Below are 19,873 nucleotides of genomic sequence, written 5' to 3'. Positions count from 1 at the left end.
ATACTTAAACAGGGGAAGTTCAGGATAGATAAAAGGATGAAGTTATTTACTGTGAGGGTAGTGAGGCACTGGAATGGGTTGCGCAAGGAAGTGATAAATGCTCCATCCCTGGCAGTGTTCAAGGCCAGGTTGGACAGAGTCTTGGGTGACATGGTTTAGTGTGTCGTGTCCTTGCCCATGGCAGTGGGTTTGGAACTATATGATCTTAAGGTCCTTTCCAATCCAAACTATTCTAAGATTTTATGATTCTGTGATTCTGTTATGTCCTAGGTGCTGTGCAGTGATAAATATCATGCCATAGCAAAAGGTTGAAAGATACTGATATGTTAATGTATTAAGGTCATAATAAATCTGTATTGTATGTAAGAAGGTAGGTCCTGTGATGTATAAATAGTCAGTTAAAAATTTGGAAAGTAGGCATAGAAGGAAGTAGTCAGTGGATAAAAGTCACCAGTGGCTTTCCATAGAGATCTGTTCATAGGTCTCTGCTGTTCAGTGTATTTCTCAAAGACCTGGAAAAGAGGTGATACAACTTGGTGATGGGACAGAATTGGTTAAGGCAGTTAGAGTGAAAGTTGTCTGTGAAGAGTGACAGAAAGACCTCTAAAGTATGAGAGGTGAGTTGCTAGATGGTGGATGACTCCGAGTCAGTAACTATAAAGAAAGATGCTTCACAGCAAAAAAATATCTCTAGATTTCTGAGTAAAATGAGGTGCTGTGGAGCTGTGATAGATAACTTCATGAAAACATGAACTATGTAGCAGTCAGAAAAAACAATTAGCAGTTATTAGGAAAGCAAGAGGAAAGCATTATGACGTTACATATTTTGCGGATCACATGTTTACTTCATGAATTATGAGTGCAATTCGGATGTCCTTACTTCAGGAAAAGGCTTGCAGTGGGGCAGCAAGGGTAGTCAAAGGTGTGAATGGCTGTGCAGGAAATCTGTACAAGGAGCAAAGGTATAGGCCAGCCAGGACTTTTCCTTCAGTCTGGAAAAATGGTATGTCAGGGGATGTGATCTGGAAAATCAAGAGTAGTACAGAGAAAGGAGAAAGAGATCAGGATTGTATTTTCCAGCATAAGAACTTAGGATCTTTATATGAAGCTATTAGAGGTGGTTTAAAAGGGTTGAGAAAGGCTCTGTTACAGTGTTGGAAGAGGCCCTTACACTTCTGTAGGAAGGTATTGCAGGATAATCCATACAGGCATTTGATAATCTACATCTAATTCAGTAACCACCCAACCTATTGGGTCCCACACAGCCTAAAATACATAACCTGAAGCATGAAACATAACCACACCATTGGCAGAGGGTTGTGTGGGTGAATGGCAGAGGGTTGTGTGGGTGAATGGCAGAGGGTTGTGTGTGTGAACAGCAGAGAGCTGGAGCCAAAATTGTTTCATGGTCCCAAGCATTATTCTGTGATGAAGATGTATATCATGATGGGAATACCATTTTCATATTTATACGCACGGAAAACAGAAAGAATAGAGGTACATTTGATTGCCTAATTCGGGGTTGGAATTCTGAAGCACAGAAATTTTATTATGCTAAAAGAATATATGTACTTTGTTACGTATTTTGTAAGCTTAGAGCTGTTGGCTTTGCAATGCTAAGAGGTCTCTGTTCTACATTTTCAAGGTTCAATGTAAAATGCTTCTTGCTGGAAAGCAGTACCATCTGTATTTGCATATGTGTTTGAGTCTTCTCATTTATGTAGTCTGGATCTCAGTTACCTGTCCTAACTGTCCTGGAAGTTTTGAAGCCAACTGTTTGCTCTTCCTTTTTAACCCTAGTGGGCTGTATAATTCACCTAGCGACCGCAGTAAATCACCAAAATTTCCTTACTCTCGGCGGCGCAACCCATCAGGTGGCAGTGAGAACGAGTCTGAGCAGCCGGTCCGGAGGAGGTAAGAGCACTGGGGTTAATTAACTGTTAGCTTCTCACAATAGAAATCCTGCAGTCTCTGTGTTCAGTAAATGTTCTTGGAGACACAGCTGGGTCCTAGGAAGAAGGGTATTATAAGGCCGGTTGTTAATCCAAAAAAAACCCAACAACCCAACAAAAACTTGACCAAGAATACCAGATCTGCTTTTGAAAAGGTAGGCTTTTTGCTTCTGTGCTGTTCTGGGTACCAGGAAAATATTGTTAACATATGAGAAATTGCATTATTGGCACGTGCACAGTCCTTTCAGTTGCTGCAGCTGGTTTTCCCTGGTGAAGGAAAGAATGGATGAATGTTGCTTGCTTGACAATGAGCTTCTAATATAGAGCAGTATTCTAAGTACGTTGCTTTGCTGCAGGTGCAGCGGAGATTAAATGAATGAGCTGCTGTCATTGATGAGGTAATCTGATGCTGCGATCTGTTGTGAAGTATAGCAAGCATAGCTACTCTGCCATATTCATTGCAGTCTCCTAGTCCCCTTCAAGCCAGCACCTCGGGAGTTGTATCTCCTTCTGATATCTATGAAGTGATCATCTGTTTGGCTTTCAAAGCCAAAAAAGAGGTCTCTGATGGTGCCGTGTCTGTGAGGAAATCTAGTTTGATGTGGAGCGTTTATATTCGTCATGTTTCTGTGCTGCTCCAGACCTTTTATCTGCCATGAGCTGTCTAGGACAGGAGTGAAGAAACTCACCTGTGTTGTATGCTTTGTGACCTCTTGCCTAAGTTAAAATCACTGTAGCTCTCTCTTAGGTCAACAGAGTTATGCTAATTTACCCTGTTGGACAGAGCCCTTGTAAGTAATAGCAATGTGTTTCCTGAATGGGTTTTCTTTCATTGCTAGCTTATTGTGAGGGCTTACTGGGCTTTGTCAAAACAAAGGAATAGGCATGTGTGGTGCAGAGCTGTCTTGTACCAAGAACAGTGTTTGTGCACTATGTAGTAGGAAATTTTTTGAGATGCAAAGTGTTTATCATCCGGGAATTGCATTTGGCTGGTCTACTCAGTGGACATGTGGTCATACCAACAGCAAATTTTCTCTTGGGCCACCACACCAACAATATGGTTTTTAAAGTCTTATCTCATATGTGAGACAGTGAAGACTGACAATAGTAGGTAGATTCTAACCTAATTATGTCTTCCTGAATCTTGGTTTTATTAACGCACGTTCCTTTTCCAACTGTTTAATAAAAATAGCCATGTTGTTTATGCACTTTTTACTGGAATTAAGAGGGAAAACATCAGGCTTTGCTATGCTGGAAACAGTAGGAAGCTCTAAAGGTCAGCATACTATGCTTAACCTTACAAGTCAGAGGTTTGCAAAGAGAGTTTGAATGGGATCGCCTTTACAATTTACTATAGAGATTTTAATTTTAAAACAAGCACATGCCTTTTCTCTGCCTTAAATAATGAAGGCAGACTTTGGTAAAATTTTGGTGTTTGTTTTCTCCTTTTTTTTTTTTTTTTTAAGATGGGTGTTGTGTATTTGTATTAAGTGACCCAGTGGTGTTTCATTAAAACCTCCTTAATGTCACAGGAGAAATCAAAACAGTGGCGAAGATTCATATTTAAAGCAAAGGAGAAGGTAAATATATAATGTATAGCAGCCATGAAATGATAGCAAAGGTACTAATCATATTTTAGTTCCCTGCATTCCCTCCCTTCCTTTGTTCCCTCTCTACCATATTGAATTTTTAAAAGGCTTGTTGTATTCTGGCCATGTATTGTTTTCTTTCCTATCTTGCTTTTGCTAAAATACTCTGTAGCACAGATTCCTCCAAGCTGCCTTGCACATTGTTGTTACACCGTGCTAGAACCAATTTGTGTAAATTTCTGCAACTTAAAGGTCAATTCCAAAAGTTTTAGCTTTTGGATTTTGTGTCTGTGATTTTGTGTTGAGTTCTTTAGCCTCCCAGTCCACTTCTAATTAACCTGTTTTGAAAGCAAGTGTGCTATCATTTGAGATTAATTGTCCTGTATAAGGTAGGTGCAGAGGCATATGCAACTTGTTATGGTGTTCTTACTGTCTTGCACATTTTTTTTTGCTGAACTCTTTTCTGAAGCTTCTGGGTTTTTTTTTTTTTTTCCTTGTGCAGTCTTGACTAGTTGTCACGTTTCAAAATAGTGTCTCTGTGAATTCATGTGTGCCTTTCAACAACTTCACCTTTTGATGGATTTCTGCATCGGGAGTTCTCCAGTGCCAATTCTGCTTGCCGTGACTCTGCCTGCTGACTTTGTGCTCTGAGCTGTCCTTACTCCTGTGGTCCTGCTCTGGCTGCTGGAGAAAAGGGAACAGTGCAGTACATATCTATGTTAAGAGTATCTAGAAGCTTGTGAGGAAAAGGAGACACTCCCAGGATCTGATTCACTGCTGCAGCATGGGAAAGGAGCTCTGGTAGAGACACAAACATCTCAGGGACAATCACAGGAAGTCAGAGAAAGTGCTTGCATACTTTGCACCTCTTATATCAGATTGTTTTTTTTGAAGGATGTCACCGTTACAAGCTGCCAGTGATAATCCTGTGGTAGATGTCCAGCACATGAGAGGATTTAGTTAGGCATCTCAGGTGGAAAACACAGTGCTCGGAAGGGACCTTTTCGCAAAGCCTGGGGCTGCTGCAGGTTTGGTGTTGTATATTGGAATAGACCTTCTCCACTTCCTCACAATTTGTCTACTCTCCTCTCTTTTTAATCAGAAAAGGATTGCACCAGAATGCGAGCCTTCTCTGTCAACTGTTTCTCTGTTGACATAGCCATCTGGGACTGTATTTATTCTGTGCCACTTGTTAAACTGCCTTTTCCTAGTTCCTGCTCCTTGCGTCAAACCGTATAGGTAGCACATGTAAAGTATCAAATATATCACATAACCAAGAAAACATAAGAAAAAAGGATGAAAGGTGCTTTGTAATTGTCAGAGGTCAGGATTATAGAATCATAGAATCATAGAATAGTTAGGGTTGGAAAGGACCTCAAGATCATCTAGTTCCAACCCCCCTGCCATGGGAAGGGACACCTCACACTAAACCATCACACACAAGGCTTCATCCAACCTGGCCTTGAACACTGCCAGGGATGGAGCACTCAGAACCCCCCTGGGCAACCCATTCCAGTGCCTCACCACCCTAACAGGAAAGAATTTCCTCCTTATATCCAATCTAAACTTCCCCTGTTTAAGTTTTAACCCATTACCCCTTGTCCTGTCACTACAGTCCCTGATGAAGAGACCCTCCCCAGCATCCCTAGAGGCCCCCTTCAGGTACTGGAAGGCTGCTATGAGGTCTCCACGCGGCCTTCTCTTCTACAGGCTCAACAGCCCCAACTTCGTCAGCCTGTCTTCATACGGGAGGTGCTCCAGTCCCCTGATCATCCTCGTGGCCCTCCTCTGGACTTGTTCCAATAGTTCCATGTCCTTTTTATGTTGAGGACACCAGAACTGCACACAATACTCCAGGTGAGGTCTCACAAGAGCAGAGTAGAGGGGCAGGATCACCTCCTTCGACCTGCTGGTCACGCTCCTTTTGATGCATCCCAGGATACGGTTGGCTTTCTGGGCTGCGGGCGCACACTGCCGGCCCACATTCATTTTCTCATCGACTAGCACCCCTAAGTCCTTCTCTGCAGGGCTGCTCTGAATCTCTTCGCTGCCCAGCCTGTAGCTGTGCCTGGGATTGCTCCAACCCAGGTGTAGGACCTTGCACTTGTCGTGGTTGAACTTCATAAGGTTGGCATCAGCCCACCTCACAAGCGTGTCAGGGTCCCTCTGGATGGCATGCCTTCCTTCCAGCATATCAACTGGACCACACAGCTTGGTGTCATTGGCAAACTTGCTGAGGGCGCACTCAATCCCACTGTCCATGTCAGCGACGAAGATGTTAAACAAGACCAGTCCCAACACCGATCCCTGAGGGACACCACTTGTTACCGGTCTCCAGCTGGACATCGAGCCATTGACCACAACTCTTTGTGTGCGGCCATCCAGCCAGTTCTTTATCCACCGAGTGGTCCATCCATCAAATTGATATCTCTCTAATTTAGAGAGAAGGATGTGGTGTGGGGCAGTGTCAAACGCTTTGCACAAGTCCAGGTAGATGACATCAACTGCTTTACCCTTATCCATCAGTTCTGTAGCCCCATCATAGAAGGCCACCAAATTGGTCAGGCAGGATTTCCCCTTAGTGAAGCCATGCTGGCTGTCACCAAGCACCTTGTTGTTTTTCATGTGCCTTAGCATGCTGTCCAGGAGAATGTGCTCCAAGATTTTTCCAGGCACAGAGGTGAGACTGACTGGTCTGTAATTCCCCGGGTCTTCCATTTTCCTTTTCTTGAAAATGGGGGTTATATTTCCCTTTTTCCAGTCGTCGGGAACTTCACCTGACTGCCAGGATTTTTCAAATATGATAGCCAGTGGCATAGCAACTTCATTTGCCAGCTCCTTCAGGACCCGCGGATGGATTTCATCAGGTCCCACAGACTTGTGTGCGTTCAGATTTTGAAGATGGTCTCGAACCAGATCCTCTCCTAGAGTGATCCCAAGGTCTTCATTCTCACAGTCCCTGCGTCTGCCTTCTAAGACATGGGTGGTGCAGTCAGAGCCTTTGCCAGTGAAGACCAAGGCAAAGAAGTCATTCAGAACCTCAGCCTTCTCCAAATCCTGTGTAGCCAGTTCTCCTGAAAGCTTCCTCAGGGGGCCTGTGTTGTCCCTAGTCTTTTTTTTGTTTGCTCTGTACCTGCAGAATCTCTTCCTGTTATCCTTAACATCCCTGGCTAGGTTTAATTCTAACTGGGCCTTAGCTTTCCTAACCTAGTCCCTAGCTTCCCGGACAACATCCCTGTACTCTACCCAGGCCTCGTGTCCTTGCTTCCATTTTTTATAAGCCTCTTTTTTTCCTTAGCAGCCCCTTATCCATCCAAGGAGGTGTCCTGGCCCTCCTGCTGCACTTCCTTCTAGTTGGGATGCAGCACTCCTGAGCTTGTAGCAGGTGATCCTTGAATATCAACCAACAGTCTTGGGCCGCCCTGTCCTCCAGGGCTGTATCCCATGGAACCTTACTAAGCAGGCTTCTGAAGAGGCCAAAGTCTGCTCTTTTGAAGTCCAGGGCAGTGAGCTTGCTGCACCCTCTCCTCACTGTCCTGGGGATCTCAAATTCGACCATCTCGTGATCACTGCATCAAGGCTGCCCTGGAGCACCACATTCTCAACGAGCCCTTCCCTGCTGGTGAGCACGAGGTCAAGCATGGCACCTCTCCTTGTCGGCTCCTCTGTTACTTGCAGAAGGAAGTTGTCTTCCACACAATCGAGGAACCTCCTGGATTGCTTGTGCCCTGCAGTGCCATCGTTCCAACAGATGTCAGGGTGGTTGAAGTCCCCCATGAGAACAAGGGCCTGCGAGCGTGAGGCTTTTCCTATCTGTCTGTAGAGTGCTTCATCCACAGGTTCTCCTTGATCAGGTGGCCTGTAACAGATCCCCACAGTAATGTCTCCCATGGCTGTTTTCCCTTTAACCCTGACCCACAAACTCTCTGTTGACTGCTCACCTGTCCCCAGACAGAGTTCCATACTCTCCAGCCTATCCCTAGCATAAAGGGCAACTCCCCCTCCCCGCCTGCCGGGCCTGTCTTTTCTAAAGAGCCTGTAACCTTCCATTCCAACACTCCAGTCATAGGAGCCATCCCACCATGTTTCTGTGATGCCTATTATATCATATCCCTGTAGACGTGCACACATCTCTAATTCCTCTTGTTTGTTCCCCATGCTACGGGCATTTGTATAGAAGCATCTGAGCCAAGCTCCAAATGAAGCCGGCTCGTTGGCTGGAGCGGCTGGAATATATCTACATTGCTCTGAGCATTTATTATAGGTGTTGGCAACTGACTGGGTGTGTTGGGATGGAATGATGCCCCCCTCCCCCAACACATCTAGTTTAAAGCCTCCTTGACCAGTCTGGCAAGCCTCCTACCAAAACTGCTCTTCCTCTTCTTTATCATCAGACCAGCTCCACCAGCCCCCACTGGACCTGGCCTACAGACTTCAGTCCCGTGTTCAAGAAACCCAAACCCCTGACTGTAACACCACCCTTTTAACCATTTATTAACCTGGCCAATCCTCCTAGCTTTTTGTTGGTCCTCCCCTGTGTCCTGGAGAATTGACGAAAAGACTATCTGAGCTCCAGAGCCCTTAACCACCTCTCCCAGGGCTCTGTAGTCTTTCTTTATGGTCCCCAGTCTACTACTACCTATATCCCTAGCACCCACATGGATCACCAGGAGTGGGTAATACCCCGTGGAACTTACTAGAGCAGGCAGCCTCTCTGTAACATCCCTGATCCGTGCCCCTGGTAGGCAGCACACCTCCCTCGAGACGGGGTCAGGCCGACAGATGAGTGTTTCCGTCCCTTTCAAAGTAGAGTCCCCTATTACTACGACCCGCCGCTTTTTCTTTGTAGCACCAGTAGAGATCTTTACCCATGCATAATACGGCTGTTTGTGGTGCAAGTGCGTTTCCTCATTAGCCTCCTGCAGGACAGCAAAGTGGTTCTGTGTGGGGACAACAGATTTAGGAGGAAGCCCCTTGCCTTTAATTGTCCTTTTCCTCCTTCTTTTGTTATTTTTCTTTGTCACTAATTCCCAACTTCCCGGGTTGGTGGCCTCCTTCTTTCCTTCGTGAGCTGGAGGGGAAGCTTGAGGCCCCTGCACAGTTTGGGCCTGCAGCAAGCAGCCCTGCTTCCTCTCAGCTACCCTGGCATCTTGCAGCCCGCTAATAGCATTCTGCAGCTCAGCCACCTGCTGCAGGAGGGCCTCCACCAGGAGCACTGAGTGCAGCCCTGCCCATCGTGCACCTTTCCCTCACCAGACCAGTGCAGGCACCCTCTACACCCCAAGCTCTGCCCTGCAGCCTCCCCTCTCATCGGCTCTGTCTGGGTGCCTACGCTGGCCACCGCCGGGGCAGCCAGAGCAGAGCTTCGAGACCGGGCCCTGGCCGTACGACGGGTGCTCCCCATCCAGCTCGCCTGCTCACGCGAACTGCAGCGCAGACTGCCTCGTCTCGCTCTGTTTGCCTGCTCTGCTGTGCAAACTGCCTCGTCCCGCTCTGTTGGACCTCACTTGTTCTTGCACCTGAGTTAGGTGTCACCTAACCACCTTTGTTCTGATTTTTGGTGTTTTATTTGGTTGAGTAAAAGCTGTTGTTTAATACTCCCTGAAAGATAATATTCTGACAGCCAACATGAGCAGCTGCCACTCAGCTGACAGCTCAGCAGCCCTTCTGTCTCCCAACAGGTGCTTTCCTGACAGGGAGCACAAAGTAATTTGTTGTGCGTTATCCAAAAGGTGGGTTAGATTTCCATTCCTAAAAAGCTAGATGAAGGCTTCTCTTTAATTTGAACAAACAAGATATTTTATCTTCCACTTCTCCTGCAATGGTGTGTTTTTTACTGCCTTGATATCTTAAGGAATAAATTGCTTAAATCAGACTAGGAAAATAGTGGAGAACTGAGAAATGTAAAAGAACAGAGTCACTCTGATGACCTGGAAGTGTGAAAGAACGGTGTCGCTTGCATGACCTTAGATTCAAGATTAGTGAAATATTTATTAAACATCTGATGAGACTAGGAGGGAAAAAAATGTATCCTTTGGGGCATGTAAGGTCTGTTGTAGTTCTAGGGCATCTATTACTCTGAATGTGCTTCAGGCAGTCACTTGGACACTGTCTTTGAATCCTCTTTCTTCCTTTGGGGTTACATTTTGCTGGAGTAAAATGTGTCTTTCTTATCCCCACTTTCAGCTTAATCCAAAACTGTGCATTTTTACCTGGGAAATTGACTGTCCTGAGCCTTTCAGTAGTCTTAGATTATGAACGATGAGATTTGGGAATGGGTAGAGGTTTCTGCTTCTCCTCTGGGGAAATTTTACTTTTCCAAGCCTATTCCCTTCAGACAAGCTAGGTTGAAATTATTTTCCTAAGTTTAAGTTGTCCTATTATTCTGTTTTAATGAAAGCTATTTGAGTTAATGATTTTCTCGTGTAGGAGAGGGGGGAGTCTGGACTCCATAGGCTGAGGCATGTAATGACAGCAATTTGATAAAATCAACCATAATTTGTATTATGGGAAAAATTACGAGACTCTCAGCTGTGTCAGACTTCTATAACAGTGTCCTATTTTCGGACACAGAGGCTAGAGTGATATGTCCCTGACCAGATAGGACACTCAGGGGAGGTCCCTGCTGCTGCTACTCTGTTGTCTAGGAAGTCTTTTTTGTCTTTTCTCATCCTATTTGGGCTCTTCTCCCCAAAGTGTTAGAACATGCTGTAAGCAGGTGCTTATCAGTAGCCTTCAACCTCTTAATGAAATGCTTCCCATTACCTGTTAGCTATACCTAATGAAATGCATTCACTTCTCAGCTTGTTTGGAGTGTAGTTTGACAAATCTGTTCTCTTAAAGTGTCTAATCAAAGAGCAGGAGGCACACAAAAGTGTCTGACAGCAGCATCAGGAGTTATCCCCTTCTATCTCCTATTTCACCCCCAGAGACCTCAGAAGAAGATTTCTGTTTTCAGCTGCAGCAAACCCATCACCAATCATAAGTCTTGACATCCTAAATCCTTCTAGGCCAACACATGTCAGTATTGGTCAGGTTTCCCCATTAATCAGCTGGGCCGTCAGCATCGCAAACATGTCTTTCTTTGAGGGCATTCATAGACCGTAGTTACTCTAAAGAATGGTCCAAACCAGGTTTTGATGAGAGTACCATTTTTTAGGACTGAGCTCAACAGTGCAGTACAGTAACAGAATCCTGTTTTCTAGGTCCAGAGCCTTGACAGCTGGTCTGTCGGCTTCAAAATGTTCATCAGTGGCAATCAGGGATTTAAGGGTCTGACATAGTAGTGGCCAGGCACTTTCTTCTGCTGAGAGGAGTTTATCTATAGGTAGGCATATGCCCATTCTCTTCTTGAACTCTAGCACTGCTCTGTTCCACCAGTCCCAATAAATAATCAGAGCCATAAATGTCACCTAACCATTTGAAGCTCCACAGTCAGAGGTGATACAGAAGTAACTGCTTTTCTTTTTCCTCATGTGACCCACCATCTCTGTAGCTATGCATCAAGTCATTCCAAAGCTGTGCTGGTAAATACCTGCCAGTGTGTGCACTTCAGTCGCAGTCTTAGCTGGGTTTTCTTCCATACTGCCTGACATTTGAAAAATTATATGAACTTAACTAGAAGCCAGATGGAAATTGAATAGAAAAAGACAGATCTGATAAGCATTTTATTTTGCCTGCAAAACCAGGTTTACTGTATTGTTTCTGTTGGATGGCCCACAGTGTGCTACAAGAAAAAAGCTAGAATGCATACAGCTTAAAGATGAAAGATTTCACACCTCAGAGAAACATTTCACTGTGCATATACACAAAGGATGCTGAGAGATAAAATAAAACAAATGAAAATGCAGTGCAATGATGGGAAATAGCACTTGACTGACACTGTACTCTGGGCACACTACTTTCAAGGCAGTTATTCCCAATCAGTTAATGAGAAAAAGATAATATGACTTTCAGGTGCAGACAAGCCCTCAGGAGACTTTTAATTCTGTTTTTCCTAGTAATGTCTTTCCACTGTTGCTCGTTCCTTGTTTAGAAACACAACCTTTGATATTACTATGTAAATTAATCTTGAGATGTTGCTTTCCTCCTCTCCAGATCACGATCTCGCTGTAACACCAGCAGTGGCAGTGAATCAGAAAATTCTAACAGAGAGCATCGGAAGAAAAGAAACAGGTAAGCTTTATACATTTTAGTCAGAGATATGAAATGCAAACAAATGGAGATGGACTTTTCTGAGATAGAATTCTAACATGTATTATATGTGTACAATCCTCCTGAGGCAGGTTAAGGTCCTTTTTTGAATAAGAAGAGAGGTAATTGCCAAAATTCATAAACATCATGGGTGTATGCAATGAATGCATACCCTCCTGCTTCTTGGGAAGAACTCATTAATGAACTGCAAATATGGGACACATTTACAAAAGACTTGCAATATTACTGCAAATAAAGTGGATAATGCTCATGACAACATATTCACAGCATATACTCAAAAATTTCAAGTGCAGAACTTAAGCAGAAAATAAGCTTTTGAGGAGAATAGTAAAAATATTTTAATGGATCTGAAACTCTGTGTTAATTTTAAATACAAGCTTTTAATGGTATAAATATTTTTATTTTCCATAATGTAAAGTGTAGGCCTAAACTCAAAATGCAAATACCATCAACTTTTTATAGAACAGCAAGATTTAATATCAAGTGATGCAAGCAAGTTTTGGGGTTTAGATTCTATTTTATTTACATTCTATTTTTCTTACTGCTGATATGAGAAAGTTATCGTAACTGTTACATCATAAAAGTTATCTACAAAACCTGATTTATTGTATAATAAAAATTCTTTTAAATCAGAAAAATTTATGTTGCACCGGAGAATTATTTATGAAAATGTATTTTTTAAAAAGCACATAATGTTTCTTCATATCACAGAAATAGAGCATAAGATAAATGTCACTGGACAAAAGAGGAATTTTTTAAGGCAGTTTTTCTAAGAAGCTGTTTTCAAAAGCTGCCACAGTTTTGTGTTGCCTCACATGCAGTACTATGAGTGATACCTGATTTTCAGATAGCTGAAAACTCATATAAATAATTATTTGCTAGATAGTGCTGCAGAAGTACGCAGTATAATACTATTTTAAGCATGATGTGTAGTGGTTTGAGATGCTAAAAAAATCATAGTGACATTCAAATGAGGTGGTATAAAGTATATCTGAGCCATGAGATTTCTTTGAAGTGTACTTAAATTAGAGCACAATCTTGTGAGGTAATCAGTTAACAATAACCTAGTGTGCAAGGAAGATCTGTTTTCTAGGTGATCTCTGAAGCTGAAAGAAATGCTGAGTATAGTGTCAGTTATGAGTGCGTAAATAGTATCTTGTATTCCTTTCCCTTAGAACGCTATTGCCAGGTTATTTCATTGAAATTTCATTTAAATTTCCTGTTCAGTTTGCTCCACAAGCAAGCGAAGAAAATTAGAGACTGACCACAAGAATTTCTTTAAGGGTTTCTTGCAATATAAATGTTGAGTTGTAAGAAGGATTAAGTACTGCTTATAATTTTCTGAAGAGAGGCCTCTACCAACCCTTCCTCACCTTACGGAAAAGTGTTTAAAAAGAAGAAAAATAAATTTGTGTGGATTGTTTCTATATTTTACACATTTTCAGAAATGTAGGATACATAAAAAATACTGATGTTACAGTGGTTAGTTGGCCAGCTAGAAAGTCATTATAAGTGTTAAAGTAAACAAGCACTAAATGATCTGGAAGTCTGAAACTTGTTGCTTGCTATCAGGTGCAGGAAACCTACCAGTCATAATACATTTCTGCATTTTGTTAGCTGCTAAAGCAGGAATATAATAAGCTGAAAGGGCACACACACTGAATAGCTTTTCTGTTTGCAGAGGTGAACCAGGTCTAACAGGGTTAAATGGGACAATATAATGACTGCTGTTACTCAAGTTTTGCCTGTTGCATAGATGAATACTAATTTATTTCCCAGTATGATAATCAGATCTCTGGCACAAGCAGACACAAAGGTGTATTGTTTTATTGGAATAAAATGACTGAATACCCACATTACCGAAAAGAACCTGCTTCTGATTATAGAACAATAGAATGTATTGTCCAAGTGAGCAAAGATCAGTATTTATCAGAAGAAAAGATACCCAAACAAACAATTACCAGAGAAAAATAGAAAGGCAGGTGAGAACTTCTGAAAGTACAACACTGGAAAAAGGTTAGGGAGAAACTCTTTACTTCGTATGAGTGTTTTATCCTAAGCAGATGTTCACATGAAATTTAAGAAGAACCTATGATGTGCATATTTCAATCGTAGAAGAAATGTATCTGCTTTCTTAAAAGCTTTGGTCAAAGTTTATTGTATGGATAAAAATATATTAAACTAGTAGACTGTGTGCTGCAGCACTTCTGCTTGACTTCTCTTTAAAGATCCATCTGATTAGAATCACAGAATGATTGAATGGTTGAGATTGGCAGAGTTGTCTGGATGTCATCTGGTCCAACCCCTTACTGAAGCACGTCACCCAGAGCCAGTTGCCTAGGACCATTCCCAGATGGTTGTTGAATTGTCTCCAAGGAGGGAGACTTCACTGCCTCTCTGAGCAATTTGTGCCACTACTTGGTAACTCACAGTGAAAAAGTGTTTCATGATGTTCAGAGGAAACCTCCTGTGTTTCAGTGTGTGCCCATTGCCTCTTGTCCTATCTCTGGACACCACTGAAAAATGCCTGGCTCCATCCCCTTTGCTCCCTCCCTGCAGGATCTTGCCTGATCATTCTCTTCCCCAGGTTGAACAGCCCCAGCTCTCTTGACCTTTCCTCCTAGAAGAGATGCTCCAGTCACTTCATCATCTTGGTGGCCCTTTGCTGTACTCTGTCCATTGTGTCCATGTCTGTCTTGTTCTGAGAAAACAGCACCAGACCCAGCACACCAGATTTCGCCTCACCAGCTCTGAGTAGGAACAGAAAGATCATCTCCCTTGATCTACTGGCAATAATTTGCCCAAGGCTTCTCAGAATACCAAACACCTTCTTTGCAGGAAGGGCAAATTGCTGGCCCATGTTCAACTTGGTATCTCCTGGGATGCCCAGGTCTCTTTCTGCCAAGCTGCTTTTCTGCTGAGCAGCCCCCAGCATATCCTGGTGCCTGGGGCTCTTCCTCCCCCTGAGCTGTAGGACTTTACTCTTCCCCTTGTTGAACTGCATGAGGTTCCTGTCAGCCCATTTCTCCAGCCTGTCCAAGTCCCTCTGGATGACTGCACAACCCTCTGGTGTATCAGCCCAGTTTGGCGTCATCTGCAGACTTGCTGAGGGTCTGTCCATCATCCAGATCATTAATGAAGATGTTCATCAGGACTGGACTCAGTATTGACCCCTGGGGTACACCCCTAGTTACTGGCTCCAGCCAAACTATATGCTACAGATCACCTTCCTCTGAGTCTGGCTGTTCAGCCAGTTTTCAGTGCACCTCACTGTCTGTTCATCTAGCCCTTACTTCAGCAGCTTCTCTATGAGGATCTTGTGGAAAGATCAGAAGCCTTCCTGAAGTCATGGTAGACAATATCCACTGATCTCCCCTCATCTACCAAGCCAGTCATTTTGTCGTAAAAGCTTTTCAAGTTGGTAAATCCATGCTTACTATTCCTGGTTACTTTCTTGGCCTTCGTGTTCCTGGAAGGGGTTTCCAGGATTTCTGGAGATCAAGGTGAGGCTGACCAACCTGTAGTTCCCTGGCTGCTCCTTCATGCTGTCTTTGAAGACAAGAGCGACTTTTGCTTTCCTCTAGTCTTTGAGCACCTCTGTCAATCACCATGATCATTTAGAGATCACTGAGAGAGGCCTTGCAACATCAGCAAGCTCCTCTGCACACATGGGCCCACTAATTTACGTATGCCCAGTTTGCTTAAGTCTTCCTTGACCTGATCCTCTTCCACCAAGGTTATATCCTCCTTGCTCGAGACCTTCCTGATGGTCTCTGGGACCTGAGATTACTGAAGGCCCTATCCTTTCTTTTGTCATCTGTCTGTTTTTGGAAGCCCTGTTTGTTGCCTTTGACATCCTTGGCCAGATTCAATTTCATTTGGGCTTTAGCTTTCCTAACCTCATCTCTGCATGCTCAGGCAATGTTTCTATATTCAGCACACATTACCTGTCTTGCTTCATGGCAGCCTTGGCTGCAGTGACCATGAGATGGTGGAGTTTAGGATCCTGTGTGGGAGGAATAGAATACCTAGCAAAGCCGCAGTTCTGGATTTCCGAGGGGCCAACTTTGGCCTCTTCAGTCAACTGCTAAGGGAAGTCTCATGGGAAAGTGTACTAGGCGGTAAAGGGGCTCAAGATAGTTGGTTAGCATTCAAGGACCGCTTCTTCCAAGCTCAGGATTGGAGCGTCCCAATGAGTAGGAAGTCAAGTAAGGGATCTAGGAGACCGGCGTGGTTAAACAGGGAGCTGCTGGGCAAACTCAAGTGGAAAAGGAGAATCTATGGATTATGTAAGGAGGGGCTGGCCGCTTGGGAGGAATATAGGACAGTTGTTAGAGGATGTAGGGAGGCAATTAGGACAGCTAAGGCCTCCTTGGAACTCAATCTTGCTAGTCGGGTTAAAGACAATAGAAAGGGTTTCTTCAAATACATAGCAAATAAAACTAACACAAGAGGCAATATAGGCCCACTGCTGAACGAAGTGGGTACCTTGGAGACAGAGGATATAAAGAAGGCAGAGGTGCTGAATGCCTTCTTTGCCTCTGTCTTTACTCCTGCAGACTCTCGCCGAGGGCCCCGGATTTCTATAGCCCCAGAAGGAGTCAGGACAAAGGAGGAGTTTGCTTTGGTAGATGAGGATTGGGTTAGGGATCAGCTATGCAAACTGAACATCTGTAAATCGATGGGTCCGGATGGAATGCACCCACGGGTGCTGAGGGAGCTGGCGGAGGTCATTGCTAGGCCACTTTCCATCATCTTTGGTAAGTCGTGGGAAACGGGCGAGGTGCCTGAGGATTGGCGCATGGCAAAGGTCACACCAATCTATAAGAAGGGCAAGAAGGAGGACCCGGGTAATTATAGACCGGTCAGCCTTACCTCCATCCCTGGAAAGATGATGGAACAACTTATTCTTGACTCCATCACTAGGCATATCAAGGATGAGGGGGTCATTAAGAACAGCCAACATGGTTTTATGAGGGGGAAGTCATGTATGACCAACCTTATAGCCTTCTATGAGGAAGTGACTAGGTGGAGGGATGATGGTAGAGCGGTAGATGTAGTTTTTCTTGATTTCAGTAAGGCATTTGATACTGTCTCCCACAGCATCCTCATAGATAAGCTAAAGAAGTATGGGCTTGACGATCAAGTAGTGAGGTGGATCGAGAACTGGTTGAAAGGAAGAAGGCAGAGAGTTGTGGTCAGTGGCGCAGAATCTAGCTGGAGGTCTGTGACTAGTGGAGTTCCTCAGGGGTCGGTGCTGGGACCGGTGCTGTTTAATATTTTCATCAATGACCTGGATGAGGGAACTGAGTGCACCCTCAGCAAGTTTGCTGATGACACAAAACTGGGAGGAGTGGCTGACACACCAGAGGACTGTGCTGCCATTCAGCGAGACCTGGACAGGCTAGAGTTGGGCGGGGAGAAACTTGATGAAATTTAACAAGGGCAAGTGTAGAGTCTTGCATCTGGGGAAGAACAACCCCATGTACCAGTACAGGTTGGGGGTTGACCTGCTGGAAAGTAGTGAAGGGGAAAGGGACCTGGGGGTCCTGGTGGATAGGAGGATGACCATGAGCCAGCAATGTGCTCTTGTGGCCAAGAAGGCAAATGGCATCTTAGGGTGCATTAGAAAGGGAGTGGTTAGTAGGTCAAGAGAGGTTCTCGTCCCCCTCTACTCAGCCTTGGTGAGGCCGCATCTGGAATATTGCGTCCAGTTCTGGGCCCCTCTGTTCAAGAAGGACAGGGAATTGCTTGAAGGAGTCCAGTGCAGAGCCACAAAGATGATTAAGGGAGTGGAACATCTCCCTTATGAGGAGAGGCTGAGGGAGCTGGGTCTCTTTAGCTTGCAAAAGAGGAGACTGAGGGGTGACCTCATCAATGTTTACAAATATGTGAAGGGTAGGTGTCAGGATGATGGAACTAGGCTTTTTTCAGTGATATCCAGTGATAGGACAAGGGGCAATGGGTGTAAACTGGAGCATAGGAAGTTCCACGTTAACATCAGGAAGAACTTCTTTACTGTAAGAGTGACAGAGCACTGGAACAGGTTGCCCAGGGGGGTTGTGGAGTCTCCTACACTGGAGATATTCAAGGCCCGCCTGGACAAGTTCCTGTGTGATGTACTGTAGGTTACCCTGCTCTTGCAGGGGGGTTGGACTAGATGATCTTTTTAGGTCCCTTCCAACCCTTGGGATTCTGTGATTCTGTGATTCTGTGATTCCACATTCTGTCTGCTTCCTTTTTGTGTCTGAGTTTTGCCAGGAGCTCCTTGTTCACCCATGCAGCCCTCCTGGCATATTTGCCTGACTTCTCCTTACTGGGTTAGCCTTCTCTTGAGCTTGGAGGAGGTGATCCTTGAATATTAACCAGACTTCTCAGGCTCCTTTTCACTCCAGGGCCTGATCCCACTGGACTTTTCCAAGCAGATCTTTGAAGAGGCCACAGCTTGTTCTCCTGAAGTCCAGGTTGTAACTGGTTTTTTTTGCCCTCCTCTCAGCTCTCAGGGTCCTGAATTCCAGCATCTGAATTCTGGCCAAGACTTCCTTTGACCTTCACATCCCCAACAAGCCCCTCATTGTTGTACTTTGTACCTAAATTATAACTTTACACTCAGATATTTTGAATGAGGTTTCAAGAATCAAGTCTTAAGAGGATTTATCGTTGTATAGATGTAGCTTGCTGTCATATCACCGGAAATGGGGAAAAAAACATCTCTAAGTCAACTGATGAGTGATGATAGTCTTATGACTTAGCATTTTACCATGAAGTCTTCCCGGAAATAATGCTGATTTATCGTTGTGATACCTTTTAATGTCAACTGGCTTTGTTTCACATGCCAGTAGCAGGGATGTGGATTTTTCTATAAGGCATAAATCAACTTGTTCCTTTGTGGGAGAAAAAAGTGAAAAGAATAAAAGGAAAAGTTGTGATGCGCATAAAATACAAATTCTTTCCTTTTTTTTTTTTTTTGTCCTCTCAGTTGTCAAAGAGCTAAAGATTTTGCTCCATTATTGTTATGATTTGATCATTACATCTAAATAATGTGCTTTATGCAGATATTGTGTTACCTTAATCATCCTTATATTGTTAAATGTAAGCACAGTACCTTTCTTTTCAGCTGCAAAATGATTGCTTTTTTTTTTTTTTTATATATATATATATATACCTCCATCTGGTAGAGTTCTGTTGTGCTACAACAGTACTTTGAACGTCATGACACTGCTTGTTTTAATAGGTGCCGTGCCACTCTATGTATTAGATTTCTGGTATTTTGCTTACACTAAAGAAATAAATAACAATGATAAATACTGTTGAATGTTACAAGTAGAAGAAAGGAGGCAGAGTAGAAACATGAAGTACTTGGGGATAAATGAATGTGTTGCTAAGTACTATGCTTGCCATGCAGCAGTGTATGCTAATCGACATGGATGAACTGGAGCAGCAATGATGTGTTTACTCTTCTAAGGAAAGGTCATTTGTGGTTGAGCTTGGAAGTGTGTCTTCAAATCCGGAGGTGCAGGGTTTCATGTGCTCTGTGCCAGAGTATAGACCTTGTGCTCTGCTACATTGTCTGGGTTTCCTGAGAAGAATGAGTAGCTCTTGGTTATTTTATGGCAAGAATCTAAATTCAGAGCAGAGCTGTCTGCTAAAACTGTAGTTTGGGAGAGATTGGGCAAGGTTATGGCAAGCAGGCAGACCCACCACCTGCAGCAGCAGCGCTGGTCTGACAGCTGCACGTCCTTTTTCTGTGCAAGTGACTGCTCTATGTGAAAGGCATCTGGATGTGTTTTATTCCATGTGGGATGCTTGCTGTCTCCACAAATTGGATTATTTGGGATAAAAATCACAATTGATTACTCGTTGCTGTGTGAAATCTTCTACCAAATTCTTAGATGGAAGTTTATGTTAATCCCTGTCACCAGATTGCAGGTTTAAAAAGACTTGCTTACAAATCAAAACCTCATGTTGCTCCAGTTGCTTAGTACCATTTGTTAGAGTTGTGGCCATTTACAGTAGCTGTGGATACAGCTCAAAATTCATTCTGCTTGTGAGAGAAGATCTTACTAAATGAAAAGCAGCAGTGCATGTAGCCAGATTAGCCTGGTACAGTTCAAAACT

General features: G+C 43.8%; 1 protein-coding gene across 3 annotated transcripts in view; it reads left to right on the top strand.

The window, feature by feature from the left end:
- Nucleotides 1-19,873, top strand: part of EPB41L4A (erythrocyte membrane protein band 4.1 like 4A) — a 131,782-nt gene that overhangs the window by 97,688 nt on the left and 14,221 nt on the right. Inside the window, exons 14-17 of one of the 3 annotated variants that reach the window (XM_065663151.1) lie at nt 1,801-1,914; nt 2,690-2,743; nt 3,485-3,532; nt 11,639-11,716. In XM_065663151.1, the coding sequence (XP_065519223.1) occupies nt 1,801-1,914; nt 2,690-2,743; nt 3,485-3,532; nt 11,639-11,716 (294 nt within the window). The remainder of the gene's footprint in view (nt 1-1,800; nt 1,915-2,689; nt 2,744-3,484; nt 3,533-11,638; nt 11,717-19,873) is intronic. The other 2 variants (XM_065663152.1, XM_065663153.1) reach the window with 2 other exon arrangements.

Source organism: Lathamus discolor, chromosome Z (assembly GCF_037157495.1).
Source record: "Lathamus discolor isolate bLatDis1 chromosome Z, bLatDis1.hap1, whole genome shotgun sequence".
NCBI lineage: Eukaryota > Metazoa > Chordata > Aves > Psittaciformes > Psittacidae > Lathamus > Lathamus discolor.
The sequence above is the reverse complement of the archived record's forward strand: the minus strand, read 5'-3'. Positions and strand labels throughout refer to the sequence as shown.